Genomic DNA, 22081 nt, shown 5'->3' with positions numbered 1-22081 from the left:
TTTTTTGCAGCCCAGGCTAGTTATAGCGATATCAGAAATGACGGAAATAAACCTACAACAATTTCCGCAGTTGGGCCCTCTCGGATGGGAAAGCAGAAAACTAGAAAATAGCCATAAGGAAAACCAGTAGATCTTTGTTTTGATGTATCCACACACTTGAATTCCATAGTTACACCCAGCAAGGGGAGAGTGTTCCCCAGAAAATACAGATAAAGCCTCTTAGTTTCATACTCTTTTATTATTATGAAATGGCAAGAGAGGTGAAAGATGATATTATGCAGCACAAAGTGGTGAGGAAGCTGAAATCTTAGCGGAAATGCCAGACTTCTAAATGCCCGGCAAAAGCAATAGACAGCAAAAGCAGCGAAGTGACAGTTTGGTGAATCTGTTGCCGCAATAAACATTTTAGTTCAAAGAATACGAATCGTGGCATAATATTCACGCAGAGAAGATTTAGTGTGGTTCAGGGGTGAAACACTTTATTAATGTTTGTTCGGAGGCAGCACAGTGCCGGACTGCCAGGTGAAGCCATCGGTTAGAGTTTGGGACCGTTACACTTGAAGATTTTGGAAAACACCTCTGGCATCGGTTTCGCTCATTCCGTCCTGGAGAACACAAAGAAGCAGTGGAAGTGCTAGACAGCTGGGCAAGTGGAAGACTGAACGATTTGTGAAGGCAAACAAGGCATCTGTCTTTATAAAAGTGGGGACTAACACAACTTACTCAGGAGCCTTTTGCAACTTGCAATGTACGAGAGAGCCATACACAGAACTGGTGTGTATACGCTGCAGATTCTGTATGTAAGAGGACTACTGGACACCTATACAGCCCTGTAATCAGCTGTGCATGGTCTAGGAGAAAGTACAGTAGCATTACATTCTGCATACAGCGTATGATACTTAACCCACCCAGATATTGAGATTTCTAGTTCTCAGCAGTTGCTTAGTCCATTAGATTGTGTGCATGAACCTAAGGGCCCCAGTACCTATTGACCAAACACGCACAACTCCCCTTGACCATATTGGCTTGATCAGGACACCTTTGTTTCTCTGTGAGATCTGAGGAATATATAGACCCTGGAAGCATTCCGGTTCTAAATTCAGGATGTAGAAAGATCTCATGAAGGGTGAAGACATAGCCTCAGATTTCACACAGAAACCAAGATGAAGGCAGGTTTCTGTAATCCATTCCTAGGCCTCTTGTATCAGCACTGACTCCAAACCAGCAATGAAGTGTGGATGGAGAATTCAATGGTTTTTGTTTCAGTTTAATTTAGTAGATTTCTCCCATTCATTGACCTGCTTTCTTACTCTTTGTAAGGCACACTGAACATTAAACACGTCGGTCTTGGAGACTTGGGCCCAGTTCTCTGGTACCCTGCACCTTTGGATAGAATTTACCCCAACGCCAAGTGGATATCCAGTGCTATCTGCTCAGAATGGCTGTGTCTGTCACTAGAGCTGCTGGGAAGGTTTCGAGTTGCACATTTTTCCTTTGGAAAATACTGGTTCATCCCAATCAAAGTGTTTGTCGGGAACGTGTCAATTTTGACCCTTTCAGTTCAGAAACAAAGGCGTAATGGCGCGTTCCGGTAAAGTCGGAAAGTTCTATTTCACTCTTTCGGGAACCAAACTTGCTGATGTTACATTTCAAAATGATTGATTGGTCAATAGTTTGACTTTAGACAATAGAATATACAATTTTGAAAAAGCTGAAATCAGAGTGAACCATTGTGATCCACCCAAAATAGTCCCCCCGCACCTGCAATTTTGTTTCACAGGAAATTTTTGAATTGTTTTGTTTTTTGTTCTGGAATGGGAAATTTTTTTTCAAAATTGCAGGATTTCTCCTGAAACAGAAAGCACTTCCCATACAAGTGTCTCTTACACTGAGTTGGCACTGGTGCAGGGTAAAGGAGAAGCAGACCCTTTATTTTAGGAGCCTCTTGATTTTTCACTCCCCCAGGCAAGAAGGCAGGCGTTTCAGACCAGGCACACCCACTGTTTGGCATGTCCGTTTACCATAGATAGTCAAAAGACCTTTAAACGGTTTGAAGGCAGCTGAGGAATAGCAGCTATAAAGAGTGTTTTGTTCCAGTCTGTATGGATTTCAAGTGTCCACAGGAATATGTACTTTTTTAAAAACTAATTTTATTTAAAGTTTCATTATAAGTACCTCTCCCCTGGTTTCCATGGCTTTTTGGCTTGGGACACAAAACCATATAGGCCTGCGAAGGAAAGTTTACATTCTTCACCTCCAGTTTAAAAATCTTAAAGTCCACAGCCTGGGTATTTTTGGAAGGTGAAATAGCCATGCTCTGTATGTGGAATTTACATTTTTCATAGCCGTTTACTAGTTCGGGCTGCCTCGTTCCCTTCTACACGTTACATACTCTGCAAGCTCCCTGGAAGGCTTTGAGTTGCTGCACATTGTGGCTTTCCTGACTAGCATCATAATATCAAGAACTGGCTAGTTTGCAGCCGCACCCCTGTCCTCTGGTGGGTGGAATCAGAACTGCTCCACTGTGGGTCATAGACCCTATACTGGTAGCTGCTCAAGGAAATTCACTCTGAGCTCACACTGTAGAGGCCTGGAGCAGTGGCTCTGGGTTCTATCACTCTGAAATTCCAAACAACCACCTGATGCAGCATGGTGACCTCTGTGAAGTCCAAGGTTGCCATAGATCTGTTACAATTAATCTCCGTATAGACGTTCCTAGCCTCCCTTGCAGCACTGAGAACCATAAACAGCAGGTACACTGGAGCAATGCTACCCTTAAGCACAAACCCTCCTCTTCAGTCTTTTTCATCTCTTTTGTCCTGTTGCCTTTTGGGCTAACGTGTCTCATAGCTGGCGTCAGCACAGGTGTGAACAATCCAGCCAACGGGCCTTTTTTTATTTAAGTGGACATTAAAAAAACCTCCCAGATTTTCCACCACTTGTTTCCAGACACTTCTTTTGCACTTGGGGGGAAGAAAAACTGTTTTTTTGTTTTGTTTGTTTAACCCCTTCCCCTGAGGACTACTCACTCCAAGTAGCCGCTAAGGCCCAGATCCTCATAGGTATTTAGGTGCCTAACCCCCATTGAAATCAATGGGAGCTAGGCAGCTGCGGTCAGTTTGCTGCTCGGCTCCGGACAAGTCAGCACTAGGTCCGCAGTCAGGCGTAAGGAAACAAAAGGTCTATTCCCAAGCAGTCGCCCCCTTCAGGCAGGGCACCATTTGCAGCAGACTAACTCAGCGGCAGGGTCAGGTCATTCACGGCTGACATAGACCCAGCCATAGTCCCACAACTCTCCTGCCTCTCCCTAGAGAGGCTCTGGAAGGCTCAGCTGCTCTCTCACAGCTGGAGATCTGCTCTCCTCCCCAATCAGCCTTCATCTGAGCCGGGCTCTCCCCTCGCTCCAAGCCTGACACCAGCCAGGTGAAGCAGGCCGGGGCTGACGGAGCCCACAGCCGCCCGTGAAGCCAGTGGGGTTGGTAAAGCACAATGCCTAATACTCTTGATACTCCATGAGCATCCGAATACTTCATGAGAGTAGGGGACTGGACTAGATGACCTCTCAAGGTCCCTTCCAGTCCTATGATTCTTGTGGCTCTGGTCCTTACTGCTCAAAGCCGCCCTAACTAGAGCAACGTGCAGAGCCAGCTACTGCTCAGTAAGCAGGCTGCCCAGGCCTTCGTCCCACTGACGAGTAGCTACTCAGACGCAGCCCCAAAATATTTCAGCGGGGGTGAATCGGATGATCACCAGCGAGAGGATTAGCAGCGTGGCCCTCCTGTGATACGGGCAGCAAGAGCCAGCTGTAAGGGTCCGGTTCCGATAGCCATCCTCACACGGAGTAGCACCTTGCTCCCTGGCTTTAGAAGGCCAATGCCTGGCTCGTGGCGCGAGGCACTACAAGGCAATCAGAATCGGGCCCTCAGAGCCCACATGCGACCCATATTCAATGTGGCAGTAATCCCAGGGGATGGGAACCCGAGCAATATTTAACCCCAAGTCTTTAAGGCAAAACTGATGTGGTGGCTGTATTTGGTTTTAGTGGGTCAGGCAGCATGGGCCAGATCTGCGGCTGGTGGAAACAGGCTCCATCGATACCTCCTGAGGCTCTGTCCCCAAAATTTCCCTGCATCCTAATGAAAATGTATCCACGTTCCTAGCAAAATTCTCACACTGATGGTTTTCTCTTTGCTCTGCGGTTTTGGACAAGGTGGAGAGCCTGGGACTCCTTTTCAGGAACGAGGCTTGCGCCTGATTAGCCCCTATTGAGCAGAAGAAAGGGCCCGCTGGCATTTGTCTGGCAGAGAAACCTTGAATATCCAAATGGAAAGGGTGGGGAAACTGAGCGCAGGTTGGAAAAATGGGAGCGTTTAGAGAAGCAGGGATGTCCGCCACCCCAGGGCAATGTGATCGGACTTCAGCTAAGAGGGGAATTTGGACAGGTGAGGTGGTCTTCTGTTTGCACGCACGTTTCTTAATAAAACACAATAGGAATGAGCTCAAATCCGACCGCTACTTCGTGGTTCTCTAGCACGTTCTCGCACAGGTACGGTCAGGGCTATGGCACAATGCCTGCTCACACCAAGACAAACTGAATGTGGCTTCCAACACTTGTGAGCTAACCACGGGCACGTGACGGTGTGACTGCCGCATGGCTCGGCACGCCCCGGTTTGTTTTGGTCTAGCCAGCATGAGTAACAATAGCAGGGTAGAAAAGGGTGAGACGGACTTTGGCATGGGCTGGCAACCCAAATAGGCACCCCGGGACTCTGGCAGGCTAGTATTGGGGTGGCTAGCCTGGGCCACCAGATGTTAAGGGGGCCACTGATGCACCCCAGAATTACCAGACATTCCAGTACTTCTGGGAATGGCGTGGGGCTGACCCCAGCTGTGTGACACTGCCCTTTGGCGTGACCGGATGGATGGCATGTTGGAGAGCACCCCAGTCAGGGGTGCTGGAACAGGGGGGGCCAGGGGCCACTTTTTGCCACGGGCCCTGTCCCTGCCCCTTCTCTTCCCCCAAGGTCCCACCCCCTGGCCAGACCGGCAACAGGAGCCCAGGGGAGCCTGGGCAGCGGTGGGGAGCTGCGGACCCTCCACCTGCCCTGGGCGGAGGGCTTGGGGGGTGGGGTGGGAACACAGGCCAGGGGCTACTCTCAAGCCCCCTGTACCCCAGGCAGGTGATGGGGCCCGGGCTCCCCAGCCCCACTTCTGGCTTGGCCAGGGGTGGGGTCTCGGTGGTAAGAGGAGGGGCAGGGGCAGTGCCAGGGAGAGGGTGGGGGTCCCTGCCCCCCCCCACTTTTGGGGAAGCTCCCCCGCCCCGACTCCAGTCACACCAGCATGTTGAAGAATGCGCCACTCTGCCCCTGATGTCCTCCATGCCTGATACCGGACAAACCCGTGACCGGCGTTATCCTGGTGCTGGACAGGGGCCCACCCACAGAAAAAAAGGACGGCCCGGCTTAAAACCGGACAAATGGCCGGCCTGCCGCAACTACCCTGCAATGGTTACCCGCGCTGGCTAGAGTAACGCTAGCTCAGGTGTGCCGACACCCGCATGTACCGTGTAGACATACCCTTGAGAAGAGAGAAGGTGGGCGGGGGGGGGGGGGACACGGACGATGAGTCTTGGAGGTGTCATCACTGGGCGATTCGTTAATCAGCATCGTCAGCGACCACTTTCAACGTAAAGGACGACACAGAGACCTAACCAAAGAGACCCGGCCGCGTGCTCGGGCCGCTGGCATCAGACCAGATCAAAATCTAACGCGCTAATGCTGGCTATCGGCGCGCGCCAGAAATTGAAGCTGTTGAACGGCAGGAGAGTGTCCTCTTCCTCGGCGATGTCCTGCCTGAGCTGCTTCCAGTCCCCAGGCCGCTTGCCCACACCGCCCTTGGCTTTGTAGAGTGCCGCGTCGGCCAACCCCAGCCCCTCCAGCTCCGCCAGGTCGAGCTCTGGGATGGGCATTCTCCAGTACAGGAAGGAGTCGTACTGGCTGTTCGCCGTGTCCAGCATCTCCGCCTACAAGGAAGAAGACAGGAAAGTCTTCTGAAGCCGCGGGCTACCACGCAGTCCTAGCCACTCGGGCTACGGAATGATCGAAAACGTCACTGCTTCATGATTACCACAGGGCCCAGGCCCCAACCCTGTGAACAGGCCCGTGGAGAGAAATTTGGGGCCCCAATACATCGGCTGCTGGGGCCCCACCTCATCCCATTTCACCACAGTTACGGACGTTTTGGGGGTCAGGGCCCTGGTACAATGGTCCCTTCCCCAATCAATGCTGGCGGCGAAGAATATTGCTCTGTGGGTGGGTGGATAAGGCAGCAGGCTAGGGCTCGGGAGCGCTGGGTTCCCCAGCACCCTTCTCTGTACTCTAGGGCAGGTCACTTCGGCCCAGGCCCACTGACATCGTGGCTGTCGGGCACCTCAGTACCTTTGAAGATGTGGGTCTCAGCGCCCCATCTGTAAATTAGTACTAACGCTCCTTCCTCTGTCTGATCTAGGGAGATTGTAAGGTCTCTGGGGCAGGGATTGTCTCTTACTCTGTGTCCGTGCAGCACAATGGGACCCCTAGGTGGTACCGCCATACACCTCCTAATGAAGAAATTATGGGATGGGAACATCCCACAAATCCTGGGACAGGTCCCGGCCCCCGAGTCCTTCAGGAGCTTCCCCTCCCCAGGCTGCGAAGAGCTGGTTTTACAGCCGCCTTCTATTCCAGCAGCCACACGTTGGTCCTCAGCAGCTGGTTTGTCCGATTTTGATAAAGGATCCAAAGCAGCTGCTGCCTAGTGGCTAGTGCACTGGCTTGGGACTCAGCAGAGGTGGGTTCTAGTCTGCGTTCTGCCACTGGTGACCTCAGGCAAGTCACTTAACCACTCTGTGCCTCAGTTTCCCCATCTATAAAATGGCAGCGATGCTACTGACGTCCTTTGTAAAGTGCCTTAAGAGCTGCTGATGAAAAGCGCTAGGTACGAGCTAGGGCCTAGATACTCAAAGGTATTTATGCCTAACTCCCTTTCAGGATCTGGGTCCTAGGGCTTATGATTGGCTTCTCTATAGCATTTCCCTTGGATATGTAGATACAAATGGTCTCGGAAGGCGCCACCCTAACGTTTGCATGGTAGGAAACTAATCATGAGGGATGTGGAAATAATATCCCCTGTGGTTTGTTTGTAGTGTTGAGAATTTGCGGGTGACTGGGACTGCGAACAGAACTAAGTGCGGACATGGGAATAAAACAGGAACAGAAATATAATTAGGATTTGTAGGATTCATCATAAGGACGCACCACAAATTCTTGCTGTCCTTTGACTATAACTCTCTGGATAGAATAGTGTGTGTGTGTGTGTGTGTTTGTGTGTACACGTACACCTACGCCTGTGGGGGACAGTGTTGCCTAGTGGGACTCAGAAGATCTGGGCTCTGTTCCTGTCTTGGCCACTGGTCTGCTGGGTAGCTCACTTCACAGCTCTGTGCCTCAGTTTCCCCATCTATATAATGGGATAATGGCCCATTTCCTCAAAGGTATATTGACCTCCATTGTAAAGCACTTTGAGTGCCTCTGATGAGAAGAAGTCTAAGAGGCATTACGATTGTATGCGTGCGTATAACTGTGTGGGCATGCATGTATATCTGTGGGGAGGGGGTGTGTATGCATACCCAAACCCCGCCCACGCCCACAAAGACAAAGGACTTCATCCTCTTTCCAGCACACCCCTGCTCAAGTCAGGAGTCACTCCACTGACATCAGTCCAACCCCTCCCCGCCAGATGTGAGAGCAGAATCAGGACCAAATCGTGTCCAATCAGCTGTAACGAAGCTCTGCTTCGGGTTTCTAGGCCCCCCCCCCATCGCACACCTCCTTGCCCACCTGAAACGCCTCTCCCAGCTCCAGCTGCTCGGCACATCCCAAACTACGAGATCCATTGTGTGTCGAGCCAGACGGTTCCTGCAGTGGCCCCACCCAGGCGAATTTGCTGCAGAGCCCCTCCCCCGCCCTTGCTCTTCACTTTGATACCACCTTAATATACAATTCTCCCCACTCCCCAAAGGCCTGGCCTACCCTGGTCCAAGTGAATCCAACCCTTAATGTGCATTTTCCTGGCAGGACTGTGTCCTTTGGTCCTCGCTGTCTTTGATTTTAGTCAATCTATCTATATATCCCTCGCTTTCCACTGACTGCTTGTTTCTTACGAGGCTTAATTCCAATGGGTTTCCAACATCCTCTGCAACAGGGCACTCACATTCCCATCAAATTACACAGGGACCAGTTTGCTTCTAAATTTAAAAAAAATCAAAATGTACTGGGAAGACTGTATGTCATCCCCTTCCACAAAACAAACAACTGTGTTTTTTAAATAGCACTCTGCTCACGGGTATATTTCGGGCTTTCTTTTTGCAAGAGGACAGCAGATTATTAAAATTAGACCCATCGTGCATTTAGCACCGGGCAATCTGCTTGATTTAGAAATGCACTCAGCAACGCTAGCCTCAAAGCCACGAGGAGGGAGGATAATTATATATATTTAAAAAGCGGCAGATATTAAAAAAGGCAATTTACACGTCCTCTGCGTCGCCTACCGTCCTCAGATCTAAAGAGAAGCGCGTCCCCTTTATTAACGGAATCATGTTCACGCTCAGGCAGCCAGGTTAGAGGGGGGAATGGAGCCTTTATTCAACTGCAGTGAAAGCCCGGTGCTAAACTGATCAGATATGCTCCCTTTCGTCTCCTTCCCTGTATCCGAGGGGTAGCCATGTTAGTCTGTATCCACAAAAACAACGAGGAGTCTGGTGGCACCTTAAAGACTAACAGATTTATTTGGGCATCCACTGTGGTGGGTAAAAAACCCCACTTCTTCAGATGCCTGGAAAGCCTCTGAGGGCTGACACACCAGCAATCCAAGCCTCAGGAAGACCCCCCCACCCCCCGCCCAAGTGGCTCAGCTTTCCTTTGAAAGAATAATGCTGATTTTGTTACCTGTTTTAAGGAAGGGTTGGATCTGCTGGCTGCTAACCCAGCTGACAGGGTTTTCGTTGTGCCGTACTTGTCTTCGGAGGCAGCTGGACGTCAGGCTTGCAGAATTTTCTGCCTTGCTTTTGTCTGAGTGTGAGTTTGCGCGTGTGTCTGTCTGTCTCCGCAATGCAGCCCCTCCTAAATAGGCAGATTTATTACCCCTCCTCCCGGGGCTGGTGGGCCGATGATGCAGCTGTACGAATGCTCTGCTGTTTAATGACAGGTTTCAGAGTAACAGCCGTGTTAGTCTGTATTCGCAAAAAGAAAAGGAGGACTTGTGGCACCTTAGAGACTAACCAATTTATTAGAGCATAAGCTTTCGTGAGCTACAGCTCACTTCCTTACCCAGGCTTTATTATAGCGGGGGGGGGGGGGGGCCTTGAAAGCAGAAGTGATTTGACTTCATCCACACACTTGATCTTAGCTGCAGGTTCTGTAAGTACCTACATGGGGAACAAATATTTAATAGGGGCTCTTCAGTCTTGCAGAGAAAGGTCGAACACGCGCCAATGGCTGGAAGTTGAAGCTAGACACATTCAGACTGGAAAACAGGTGTGCATTTGTAAAGGGAGAGCATTTAACCATCGGAACAATTTCCCGAGGGTCATGGTGGATGCTCCATCACTGGCCATTTTTAAATCAAGACTGGATGTTTTGGTAAAAGCTCTGCTCTGGGAATGGTTTCGGGGCAGGTCTCATAGAGGAGCTGAGGACATTTTGCAAATAAATAAGTGACGCTAAGCAGATACCTGACTCTGCACCACTGAGTTCTGCTCCAGAGGGGAAACTGACCTGTAAATCCCTTAAATCCTGCTCAACAAGGGAGGAATTAATTAACTCAAGATGTTTTCAAGACACCTGTTGAAAAGACCCCATACCAAATAAGGCTGTATTGTTCCTGCTTCCTATCAAATTACCGAGGATATAAAATCCAACTCTACAACTGGCATAGGATTAGAATGATCTTCTGGGTCATCCACAGGAATGGTTTTCCTGTTGCTGTGTGCACATAATTCCCATCAAAGCCAAGCCCCCTCTGCGTTAGGTTTTCAGACGGTCTATTTCTGCCTCCATGTTTTTGCTTTCAGATCCACTTATCTTAGAGCCTGGGCAATTAGTGCAGCAGCGAAGATATGCTATCTCTCCCTAAATAGACATAAGTTTTATTCAGTCATGTTCGCCCAGCTGGGGTTGCGGTGGAGGAGGGGCTGCACAACCTAGCAGGTGTGCAAACTCTGCTGCGGGAACCAGCAAAATTTTTCTGTCTGGTGTTTTCTGAAGAGGTCAAGTAGTTTTGTTTTCCTTTGCTTTTCTGCTGATGAATGCTGAAGGCCAGACCCTGTGGGAAACTGATCAGGAGCACACAGGTTTGATGGGAGAAACCAAGGAGGAAGAACACCCAGAGCTGCATCTAGTCCTTCCAAGCAGACACTTAGCTAGGGGCCAAGTGAGCAGGAGCAGCTAGGGTTGTCGGGAGATCCCTCGTGGATCCATAGCCAGAAGGGACCATTAAATCATCTACTCTGACCTCCTGCATATCACAGGCCATTAAATGTCACCAAGTTACCCCTCCAACCAGGGGCGTGGGCCCAGGGGACCACGGCCCCATCACTTGGGGGGCAGAGGCAGTGCAGGGGCAGGGCCTTGCATGGAGTGGGCGGAGTGAGGGCAGGGGCTTGGGGAGAAGGATGACCTGGGGGCGGGGCCTCTGGAAAAGGAGCGGGGCCTTGAGGCAGCACGGGGCAGGGGGTGGGGCCAGGGTTCAGGCACCGGTGGCCCCCCGCCTACTTTTAGGGAGCTTTTCTGCTGCTCCTCCAGCACATCACTTGGATGTTGCCATGGAATGACGGTTGCCTCCATCCCAGTGGCAGGGTCCATATCCCTGGGCTGAGCAGGAGACACCCCCTGCTTCCTGCTCTCAGAGGGATATGGACCCTGCCACTGCATAACAGGAAACAGCATCCCTCGACCTGGCTCCCCGTGGTGGTCGCTCAATGCTCTGTGTCTGCACACCGTGGAGGTGCCATGCTATGGAGGCAGTGTTCCCCAGTACAAAGGACACAGGGTGCTATTCCTGTCCCTGCAACTGGCCTGCTGGGTGACCTTTGGCAAGTCACTATGCTGCCCAGTGCCTCAGTTTCCCCATCTGTAAAATGGGGATTATTCTAACCTCCCTTGTAAAGCACTTGGAACTTGACTGATGGGAAGTGCTAGATAAGCGCTAGGGATTATTGTCACTGCAGATAGAGTCTCCCCAATCCCAGTGTACTAGGTCTCTCTTTGCTAGTATGCCGCACAAGTACACACACACGGCCCGATTAGCTTCTTGGAGGGACTTGATGCGTTCGGACACATGAGGTGATGCCTTTTGACAAGTGTCACAACTCCTTTGGGAGCTCTCCATCTAACGCAGCCCGCTGGCCAGCAGTCACCTCTGCTTCCCTCGGGAGCATCCCTCTCCATGAGCACGTCTTTATTCATCAGCAGGACAGGCGTCACCATGGCTTCTGCTCAGAAAGCTGAATCCGTGCAGGTCTCATCAGACGAGGCACGTTGCAACAGACTGAAGTCAAGCTCGAGCCTGGAACAACATCCAATCCTTACACCTCTGTTGTCTGAAACAGGGTTGCATCTCCCCTTGTCTATAAATGACATGGCCTCACGTAATGCAATGGGCTTGTAAGCCGGCCTCTCCGCTGAGCTCAGAAGGGAGTTCTCATGGCACGATCAATGATAGGCACCATTTGCTTGGTTTGCCAAACTGATGAGGATGACTGTCTGGAGATCAGGAGAATCCAGAGTCTAGCTACCTCTAGGAATCACTGCAAAACCTTCCTCCTGGACAAAACTTTCCCCACGCCCATCAGAATGACATCTGCATGGGGTGACATTTTTGAAAGCACTTAAGAGACTTAGCAGCCTAAGGCCTTGTCCGCACACAGCGTCTGTCCTGGTATAGAATCACAGAACTAGAAGGGACCTTGAGAGGTCATCTAGTCTAGTCCTCTGCACTCAAGGCAGGACAAAGTGTTCTAGGCAGGACAAAACGTCCTGACAGGCGTTTGTCCAACCTGCTCTTAAAAATCTCCAATGATGGAGATTCCACCACCTCCCTGGGCAATTTATTCCAGTGCCTAACCACCCTGACAGTTCAGAAGCTTTTCCTAATGTCCAGCCTAAACTGCCCTTGCTGCAATTTAAGCCCATTGCTTCTTGTCCCGTCCTCAGAGGTTAACAAGAACAATTGTTCTCCCTCCTCCTTGTAACAACCTTTTATGTACTTGAAAACTGTTCTCATGTCCCCTCTCAGTCTTCTCTTCTCCAGACTAAACAAACCCAGTTTTTTCAATCTTTCCTCCTAGGTCATGTTTTCTAGACCTTTAGTCATTTTTTGTTGCTCTTCTCTGGACTTGCTCCAATTTGTTCACATCCTTCCAGAAGTGTGGCGCCCAGAACTGGACACAATACTCCAGCTGAGGCCGAATCAGCGTGGAGTAGAGCAGAAAAATTAGTCCTCGTGTCCTGCTTACAACACTCCTGCAAATACAGCCCAGAATGTTGTTTGCTTTTTTTGCAACAGTGTGACACTGTTGACTCACATTTAGCTTGTGAATCACTCTGATCTCCCCCCCACCCCCGCTCCCTTTCTGCAGTACTCCTGCCTAGGTATAACCAGGTAGTGTGTAGCCGGGGTGGGGTAAGCAGCAGGCGGGGCTAGCCTGAGTATGATCCTGTCTGGGATACTAGGAACGTACTCCAGGTGGAGAGCCCCCTCCCACTGCTAGCACTGCCATGGCAATAGGTGCTTGCTCCATCAGGTGTGCCTCTTGGAGCCGGGACTTCCACCTTCTAGCTTCAGATCAGACACACCCACAAGGTGTGATTTTCTTTTTTAACTGATATTTAGTAAGACCAGTACAACCCCTGCTGTGGGCATTGTTATACTGGTTTACAGGTGCGGCTATAGCTTATTCCCCTTTCTGCATGGAAATGGTTGTACCAATATAAAGCACCTGTATATTAATATAACCGCAGACACACAAGGCGGTGGTTTTGCTGTGGGACAGCTCTCTGGTAAGATGGGTAATTTCATTTGCAAAAGGCCTTCAAAAAGGTATCTAGGCTCCTAAATCCATTTGGCATTGGACTGCTGAGTGCAGCAAGGCTTAATTACTGCTGTAGGCTCCCGAGTGCCTCGGTGGCTGCTGAAAATGGGACAGAGGCTCTTACATTACGGGCTTTTGAAAATGTTACCCAACATCGCCTGATGCCCTCTGTCCACTCACAGCAAAGCCCAGCCCCAAGCAGTGAATTATTTCCCCATGTGGCTGGCAAGAAGAAGAGGCTTCTATTCCCACTGAGAACCCTTCTGCTGCACCCCGCATGCTTTAGATGCATGGTAAACGTGTGACACTCACAAAGGTAGTTACTGATCCAGGACAGCTTCTCCGTGTGGCGGGGACTTTGGGTGGTTCCGTGCCTTGTGCATTCACACAGGGTGTAAAGTGGGTGACAATACCCCCAGCTCTCTGTGAGGGGCTGGGTTACAGAGATCCCCTTGGGTCTGCCAGCTGATATGCTGGGACTACCTCTGAGCCCATTTTCCCTGGCAGCTTGGGACTTCAGTACCCTGCCTTGTTGAGCCAGACATGCTAGTTTGCTACAAACACAGACCCTGGTCTGAATCACATCCCCCAAAAGCTGCAGGCTTAACTGAAAACAGCTTAAGAATTGCTCCTGTCTCTAGCACCCAGATACCCAGTTCCCAATGGGATCCAAACCCCAAATAAATCCATTTGACTCTGTATAAAGCTTATACACAGTAAACTCATAAATTGTTCTCCCTCTATAACACTGATAGAGAGATATGCACAGCTGTTTTCTCCCCCAGGAAGTAATTACTTGCTCTGGGTTAATTAATAAGTAAAAAGTGATTTTATTAAATAGTAGGATTTAAGTGGTTCCAAGTAATAACAGACAGAATGAAGTAAGTTATCAAGCAAAATAAAATAAAACATGCAAGTCTAAGCGTAATACATTGGGAAACTAAATTCAGGTAAATCTCACCCTCAGAGATGTTCCAATAAGCTTCCTTGACAGACTAGATTCCTTCCTTGTCTGGGTCCAGCAATCACTCACCCCCCCCCCCCCATAGTTACTGTCCTTTGTTCCAGTTTCTTTCAGGCATCTCTTTGGGGTGGAGAGGCTATCATTTTGAGCCAGCTGAAGACCAAATGGAGGGGTTTCCAGGGCCTTTTATATTCTCTCTTGTGCAACACCACAGCCACAAGATGGGGTCTCTAGCTACCTGGGCAAGACCCATGTCTATGAATGATTCAGCTTTTTGCAGGCCGACGCCATTGTTTATATATTAGTCTGAATGGTCCCAGGAAAGCTCAGATGTGGATTGGCGTCTCCCAAAGTCCATTGTTAGTTAAGTACTCCCAATTACTTGAATAACCCTTTCACACTATGTTGACCAAATTGGTCTTATGTGCTTCCTATAGCAAACACTTCAAATACAAGTATAGAGCCAGCGCTCATAACTTCAGATATAAAAATGATACATGCATACAGACAGAGTGAATATATTCAGTAGATAATAACCTTTGCAAAGATATGTTACATGGCATATCTAGCATAAAACATATTCCAGTTATGTCAAATTTACGCTCATAAGCATATTTCTATAAAGCATTTTGGGGTGCAACGTCACACTCTCCTATAGCGCTTTTCATCCATCGGTCTCAAAGCTCTTCACACAGGAGGGCAGTATCATTACCCCCATTTTACAAAAGGGAAAACTGAGGCACGGGGTCACTTACCCAAAGCCCCCCACTAAGCAGCGGCAGAGCCAAGAACAGAATCCCAGGCCCCGAGGCCGCACTGCCTCCTTGCTTTGGGGTCACTTGGCACTGGTATCAAGCACTGTGCCAGGCACAGAGCAGAGGAGACACAGGGCAGGCCAGCTGTGGTGAGGCTCAGGTACCTAAATACCTCCGAGGAGCTGGGCCCCTGTGCTTGGGGCATAAGCTAAAGCGGCCTGTCTGTTCATTGGGGCTGGCTCCGAGGATCAGGGAGCTGTAACCCTTCCACTCCTTCCTGTGCCACATGTACTCCCTGATGAGGAATCCAAATTCAACTTAGAGAGAGGCAACGTAGTGTAGTAGCTAGAAAACCGAACATAGACTCAGGAGACCTTGGGTCTCTTCCCAACTCTACCACAGACCTGCTGGGTAACCCTGGGTCAGTCACTTCCCCACTCTGTACCTCAGTTTCCCCTCCCACTCTTTGTCTATTTAGACTGGAGGCTCTTTGGGGCAGGGACTGTCTCTCGCTCAGTGTCCGTGCAGTACCCTGCCTGCCGAGTCTTGTGTGGAGCCGCTAAGTGCTCCCATCAGAACTTTTCTGTTTCAGTGCCATGATTTTTGTCCCAGTTCCAGCTGACCTGGCAGCGGTGTGGATTGGGATGGAAAGTGCCCATGGTGAAGCTAAGATAAAGAAATGCTGGATCTGATTCCCTATCCCAGGTGTGTCTGCCCTGCAACCTGAGGGTACAGCTCAGGTACAGGTCCCCACACTATCTTGGCTAAAAATGGCAATGCAAATGTGGTGGGGTGGCTCTCAGCATGGTCAATGCAAGCAGGCCGGGGTGCTGCGTACCATCTCACCACCACTTGTCTACACTGCTATATTTAGCCATGCCACTGCGGATGAAGCTAGCTCTGGGGTGCCTACCCGAGTAGCAGTCACAGCATAGATTGTAGTATGGACCTAGCCTCAGTTTCTCCATTTTGACCCCAGCAGGACTCCACTGAAATTAGGCTTGCCAGGTGTCCAGTTTTTGACCGGAAAGTTTGGTCAAAAAGGGAACCTGGCAGCGTCCAGTCAGCATAGCTGACCGGACGCTAAAAGTCCAGTTGGCCACAGTAACCAGCCTCTGCCACTGGCAGGCGGGAAGAGCAGCAGCTGCTTCTGGAGCCACATGGAGGAGCTGCTCTCAGCTGAAGCCTGACAAGAGAGCATTGGCTGGCTTGCAAGAGAGAGGTGCCACCACCCAGGGGAGGGAATCCTGTCCGCCCCCCCACACCCTTCTGCCCCGCGGTGCTCCGATTGCCCTGGCCCCTCCCCACCTCCTTGCTCTGGGGACCGATCCCTGCCGTGTACCACTGTGCCCCAGCCTCCCTCCACCCTGTGGTGCCCCAGTTGGGCAGGCTCCGCATCAACTCCTCCCAGCCTGGCTCTGCAGGCAGGAGGTGAGTCCTGGGAGAGGGGGGAGCGGGGAGAGGAGTGAGCAGGGCGTGGGGCCTGGGGGGGAAGAGGCAGGGCAGGGGGCGGGAGAAGGGTGTTCGTCTTTCAGCAGTTAGAAAGTTGGCAACCCTAATTGAAATCTGTGGAATTACATCAGTGTAAAACCAGAATTACCTCGTGGGGAGAACACGATGCTCTTTTCCATACAAATCTTTGGAGTTGGCCTTTCTTTGAGGGGGGGGGACAGTGAGAACTTCCTATTCTCCTGAGCACTGGGGGAAACCTGAGACACTTGAAAGATTTTCATTTTCCTAAGGCCAGTAATGAATATATGGATATATATAGAGAGAGATTTTAAAAGGCCAAGGTGTGGCTGGGGGATAATTTGTCACAGGTTACAGCACAAACGCTCCTGGGCAGGGCCAGGGAGGGAGAAGGAGGGCAGGGGAGGGAGAATTGATAGAAATTTATCAGTTGAAATGTTTTTTCCGACAAAAAAACACTTTTCCATCAACACAGAAATTTCCACCAGACACGTCCGTTTTGGATGAAATGTTTCAGGTTCTCATTAAAAAACCCACCTCCTTTTGTCTGACAGTTTTTAAGTTGGGGAGGTTTTCAGTTTTTCAACAAACCCTGAAAATCTTTGGATTCTCTCCCCGCCCCCCAATGAAAACTATTCTGTTGAATTTCTTTTCCCCAGAAACAAACCCAAAAGCCGTTTCCCAGCCAGCCCTGACCGAGGGCTTGGTGAGCAGAGAGCTGGATAGTGGGATCCGGTGCCGCTATGGGCACTTCCCTCTGTTTCATCCTCATCCCTATGAGACTGTGGAGGAGTTTCTCAAGGCATATTGGGCTGCATTAGTAGGAGCATTGCCAGCAGATGGAGGGAAGTGGTTATTCCCCTCTATTCGGCATTGGTGAGGCCACATCTGGAGTACTGCGTCCAGTGTTGGGCCCCCCGCTACAGAAGGGATGTGGACAAATTGGAGAAAGTTCAGCGGGGGCAACGGAAATGATTAGGGGGCTGGGGCACATGATTTATGAGGAGAGGCTGCGGGAACTGGGCTTGTTTAGTCTGCAGAAGAGAAGAGTGAGGGGGGATTTGATAGCAGCCTTCAACTACCTGAAGGGGGCTTCCAAAGAGGACGGAGCTCGTCCGGTCTCAGTGGTGGCAGATGACAGAACAAGGAGTAATGGTCTCAAGTTGCAGTGGGGAAGAGCGAGGTTGGATATTAGGAGAAACTCTTTCACTAGGAGGGTGGTGAAGCACTGGAATGTGTTTCCTCAGGGGGGCGGGGGGGGGGGGTGGAATCTCCATCCTTAGAGGTTTTTAAGGCCCGGCTTGACGGCCCTGGCTGGGATGTTTTAGTTGGGTTTGGTCCTGCTTTGAGCAGGAGGTTGGTCTAGATGACCTCCTGAAGTCTCTTCCAATCCTAATCTTCTATGATTCTGTGAAGAGCCATCCCTGGAGACCCTGACAGTGAGCCTGGGCGCAGCGCGAAGGCAAGGCCCTAGGGAGCGATCCTGTACTGCCCAGGAGGGTGGGCGAGACAGCACCTGTCCTAGGTTATCCCAGCTCTGATTTCTGTGGAGGGGGTGATGTCACTTGCTGCAGAGGATGTAGATGAGGGAGATTCCATGGTTTGTTCTCTCTGGAGCGACAGCCTGGCACAATAAAGGGATCCAGCCCCCACAGATTTATGGGGAGCTACTACAGGCCGTCCTCTCCATTCCCCCCTCACTGACCCCCACTCCTGAATCTCCTACACTGCTGCTCCCATAGGAGGACTGCAGCCTGTCGAGTCTGTGCCTTTAACTCACCTTGAGAAAATAAATCCAGTGGGGGAGGGCGAGAGGGAGACAAGGCCAAGAAAGAAAGTTTGCAGCGCATTATGGAAGCTGAACCCAGGGCTGCTCTATAATTCATTCCCAAAAAGCATTTTGCCATTGAAAAATTAATGAAATTAACGAGGAGTGGAAGCTGAGCTTCCAGGTCGGAAAAAAAAAACAGAGGGGGAGATTGCTGTGAGGCCTGCCCAGTGATGTCTTGTAGGCCCACTTAGCACCATCCTTACACAAGTGCGGAGCGATAGCCCGCAGTTCCCAGGAAGCCAGAGGATCCGTACCAGCCCCTGGGCTGTGAACACACTCTGAGCACAACCTGGGGGTGCAAGCGCGGCTCTGAAAGGCTCAGGACAGTTCCTGGTGTAACGGTTACATTGCCACAAAGTTCCATTCATTGAGCAAGGCTGGGTTTCTCACGCCCAGGGACAGCGGGTGCCCAAGGTCTGCAGCTGTCCAAAGAGCCAATGATACGTTCTGCTTTGCAACATGCCGACTAAGCTGCCAAGGCCCAAACGGGGGGATGCCGTGTAGGAGACAGAGCCTCGAGATTATTCATGCAGGAAACCTGAAATGCCCTGGCATTCCTTCCCTGGGGTCAAGCAGGGCTTGTCTCCAGGGGGAACTGAGCTAGAGCAGTATGATGATAGCATCACAATGCGGTAGAGGTGCCAGCCTGTTCTCCCAGCACAAAAACTGTCACCTTCCATCAGGGCATCTCTGGCATCTTCAAACACAAAACTCACAAAGTAACACGAAGCAGGCTGTGGGCACCCACAGACCTTTTCCATCCCCTCACCCACCTTCCTTCCTGTAGCTCTCCTCCTCAATAGAGCTGCTTGCTGGCTTGTATACTCACTTGATCAGTCCCAGCTGCCAGGTCAATCTGAGGCTGGGCCCAACTCTCCTGAAAAGGCCAGCAACCCTGTGACACAAGCCCTCGGCCCTGATCCTCAGACTTGCAGCTCCGAACGTCAGCTGAAATCAATGGAAGTTAGGAACCTAAGTAACTTTGCAGAGCTGGGCCTGAAGGTCTCTTTAACCGCAGCTTCAGGACCAGGCATTGGTGACACGAATCATTTTCAGCTGTAAAAGTGAGGCTGTTTGCATGGGCCATAGGGGACTTTGGCCCAGATCCTCAAAGGCGTTTAGGCACCTCATTCCCATTGACTTGACGATCTGTGTTTGGAACTAAACCGAGAGCCATCTGGACGTGAGGGATGTGTGAGACCTGCTGTGCCTTGCAAAAAGCCAGACTCCGATTCCCCTGCCCCATCACTGCCACAGGGATAGTGACAAAACAAATGATAGGTTTCAGAGTAACAGCCATGTTAGTCTGTATTTGCAAAAAGAAAAGGAGGACTTGTGGCACCTTAGAGACTAACCAATTTATTTGAGCATAAGCTTTCGTGAGCTACAGCTCATTTCAAGTGAGCTGTAGCTCACGAAAGCTCATGCTCAAATAAATTGGTTAGTCTCTAAGGTGCCACAAGTCCTCCTTTTCTTGAAACAAATGATGTTTTACTCACATGATACAAAACAATTCCTTGCCGCTGGGCGAGTTGAGCCTCACCGGCAGTAGTGAGGAGCACCACGAATTGCATGCAGAAATCAGCGGGCACTTCTGAAAATCCTGGCCTCACCGTCTCACAGTCTGGTCCACACGCCCCTCTCTCTACTGGGCAGAGCTAATGAGCGGCAGCCGCAGCAGGAATTCAGACCTGCTGTGTCCAGGAGTTTATGTTTGGTTTTAACCGTGTGACTGAAGCCACCCTACAATAATAAATCTCGGTGCAGGCCCCAGGAGGAAACCCCAGCTGGGTTGTTATTACAACCAGCATGAACGAAAACCAGTGGGCCAGATCTTCCGCAGGGGGAAATCATTGTAGCTCCTTTGCAATGGAGTGGAGAAACGTTCTGTTACACCAGCTGAGGATCTGGCTCAGTACTTTTAAATTCCACAAGGTGCTTGGACAGGGTCCCTTTGAAACAAGTGGGTCTGTTCTCCCTCGATGCCCCCTTACGGGGGTTCTTGTCCTACAAGGCATCGGCTGTGCCCTACCCGGAAGACTGACACTCATGCCACACCCCCTTCTCACCACAGCCACTTTCTTCTCCAATCTGGGCTCTTTGATGCCTCACGCTGGCTTGGCACATGGGTCTGCCTCCGTCACCCTGACTCTCCCATCTCGTGGAGCTTGTGCATGGTTTCCCTTTGTCTCCTTTTGCAAAACACCTTTTCCCCATTTGATGAGCAAGGATGGGTGGGTTGGTTGGTTTGAGCAGCCTTGTCTACCCAGGATGGGGGGGGTCATTAATTCACACTGAGTTTTTGAGCACTGGCATGATCATGGAAAATCCCAAAGTGTTCTAGCCTCCTTGTAAATCAAGTGCCATCTGGCCCGATCCCTAGCTAGTTCTTAAGGAGACCTGGCTGGATAATAACAGTGCTAAGTGATGGGCATTAGACGCTATGCAATAATTGCATACACACAGCCAAGTCTTTTCTGATTCATGACAGACCAGTGGCCCAGATCCACAGAGGGGCCCAACCTTCAGTTCAACGGGAGAGAGGCACACAATGTTCACCGTGCTTTGCTTCACCGCTGGGCTCTCTGCATTCTGGGACATCTCTCGCTGTGCATTGTGGGTCACAAAGCAAAAGGGTCTGGAATCCTGGGGGTCAAACTCTGCAATTCCCATGGTTCCTCTCCCACCATCCCCTGATTCATCTCTTGTGGGCCAGCCAGCACCATTTCAGGAAGGAAAAGAATGGTGCTGGAACAATTTTACAGGGGGGGTGCCGAGAGACATTGAGACCTATATAGGATGAAAATCACTTCAAGCCAGGCGTTCAGCAGCACCTATAGGCAGCCCCACGGATCTCCACAGCACAGGCACAGGATGCATAGTGACCATGCAAGCTCCATCCTAGCAAGCCCACGTTTGGAATCAGAGGCAAGTTTAATCTCAGCTGGGAACTGAACTCAGATCTCCAGAGGCGCTATCCTGTCTCTTAACTACAGCCCCTGTCTGTGCCTCAGTTTCCCCAGCTGTAAAATGAGGATAATGCTACTGATAGCCTTTATAAAGTGCTTTGAGATCTGCTAATGAAGAGCTAGGGATGGTGCTGATGCTGATTTACGCCAGTGCAATAAGAATAATAGGGCTTTATGCTCATTTTGCACTGGTACGAATGACTCTATGAGGTGCAAGACAAAATCAGGCCCAGAAAAATCACAACAATATTTCTGTCCATATTAAACCAGATTTATTTTTACACCCATTTTGCAGATGGGGAAACTGAGGTGCAGAAAAGTTCAGCCACATGCCAAATGCAAGTGGCATGACACGGGCTATGTCTACACTGCAGGGGGAAGCATGCCTTCCCGGCTGAGTAGACGGACATGCTGGCCCTGCTCAAGCTAGCGTGCTAAAAACAGCCAAGTGGACATTGCAGCACAGCTCACCACCAGAGCACATGCCCGGCCGACCCTGTGTCGGCCACCTCCCAAGCCACAACACCTACACCACGATTTATAGCATGCTAACTCCAGCAGAGTGAGCGTGTGTCTCTCGACCAGGACAGAGAGGCCTGTTCGCAGCTGTAGTGTAGACATGAGTCTTGTTCCCGCTTGACTCTTCCAGGCCATGCATCACTGATGATCGCCTCACCCTATAGACACATTAAAGAATTTATCCTCAGAACTGAACTGTGAAATAGATGAAGGCCTGCTCTTTCCAACAATTACAGGTACACTTAACTTCCCTCAAGCGAGCAGACCATTAATTAAGCACCTGCATAAGTGTTCATAGAGCCTGTCTCCCACTGGGGGAAACTGAGGCAGTGACCTGTCTAAGAACACTCAGCTATGGAACCCTGTACCCTAAACCCAAGTCCCCTTTCCCTGCCTCTGCCTGGGCATGTCCCCATGACACCTCTGCAGCTGCTGCCAACCACTTCT

At 50.5% G+C, this 22081-nt stretch overlaps 1 protein-coding gene across 1 annotated transcript; it reads right to left on the bottom strand.

Annotated features, from left to right (window-relative positions):
* Positions 1–219: 219 nt before the first annotated feature.
* MLLT11 (MLLT11 transcription factor 7 cofactor) lies at positions 220–9218 on the bottom strand. The gene is made up of 2 exons (XM_084613582.1): positions 8985–9218; positions 220–6022 (listed from the first exon to the last, which is right to left on the bottom strand). The coding sequence occupies exon 2, from the start codon at positions 6014–6016 to the stop codon at positions 5747–5749; it is 270 nt and encodes an 89-aa protein (XP_084469708.1). The 5' UTR covers positions 6017–6022; positions 8985–9218; the 3' UTR covers positions 220–5746.
* Between the last annotated feature and the right edge of the window lie 12863 nt (positions 9219–22081).

The sequence above is a fragment of the Lepidochelys olivacea genome, assembly GCF_965140295.1.
Source record: "Lepidochelys olivacea isolate rLepOli2 genome assembly, chromosome: 24".
Lineage (NCBI taxonomy): Eukaryota > Metazoa > Chordata > Testudines > Cheloniidae > Lepidochelys > Lepidochelys olivacea.
This window is presented reverse-complemented; position numbering and strand designations above follow the sequence as displayed.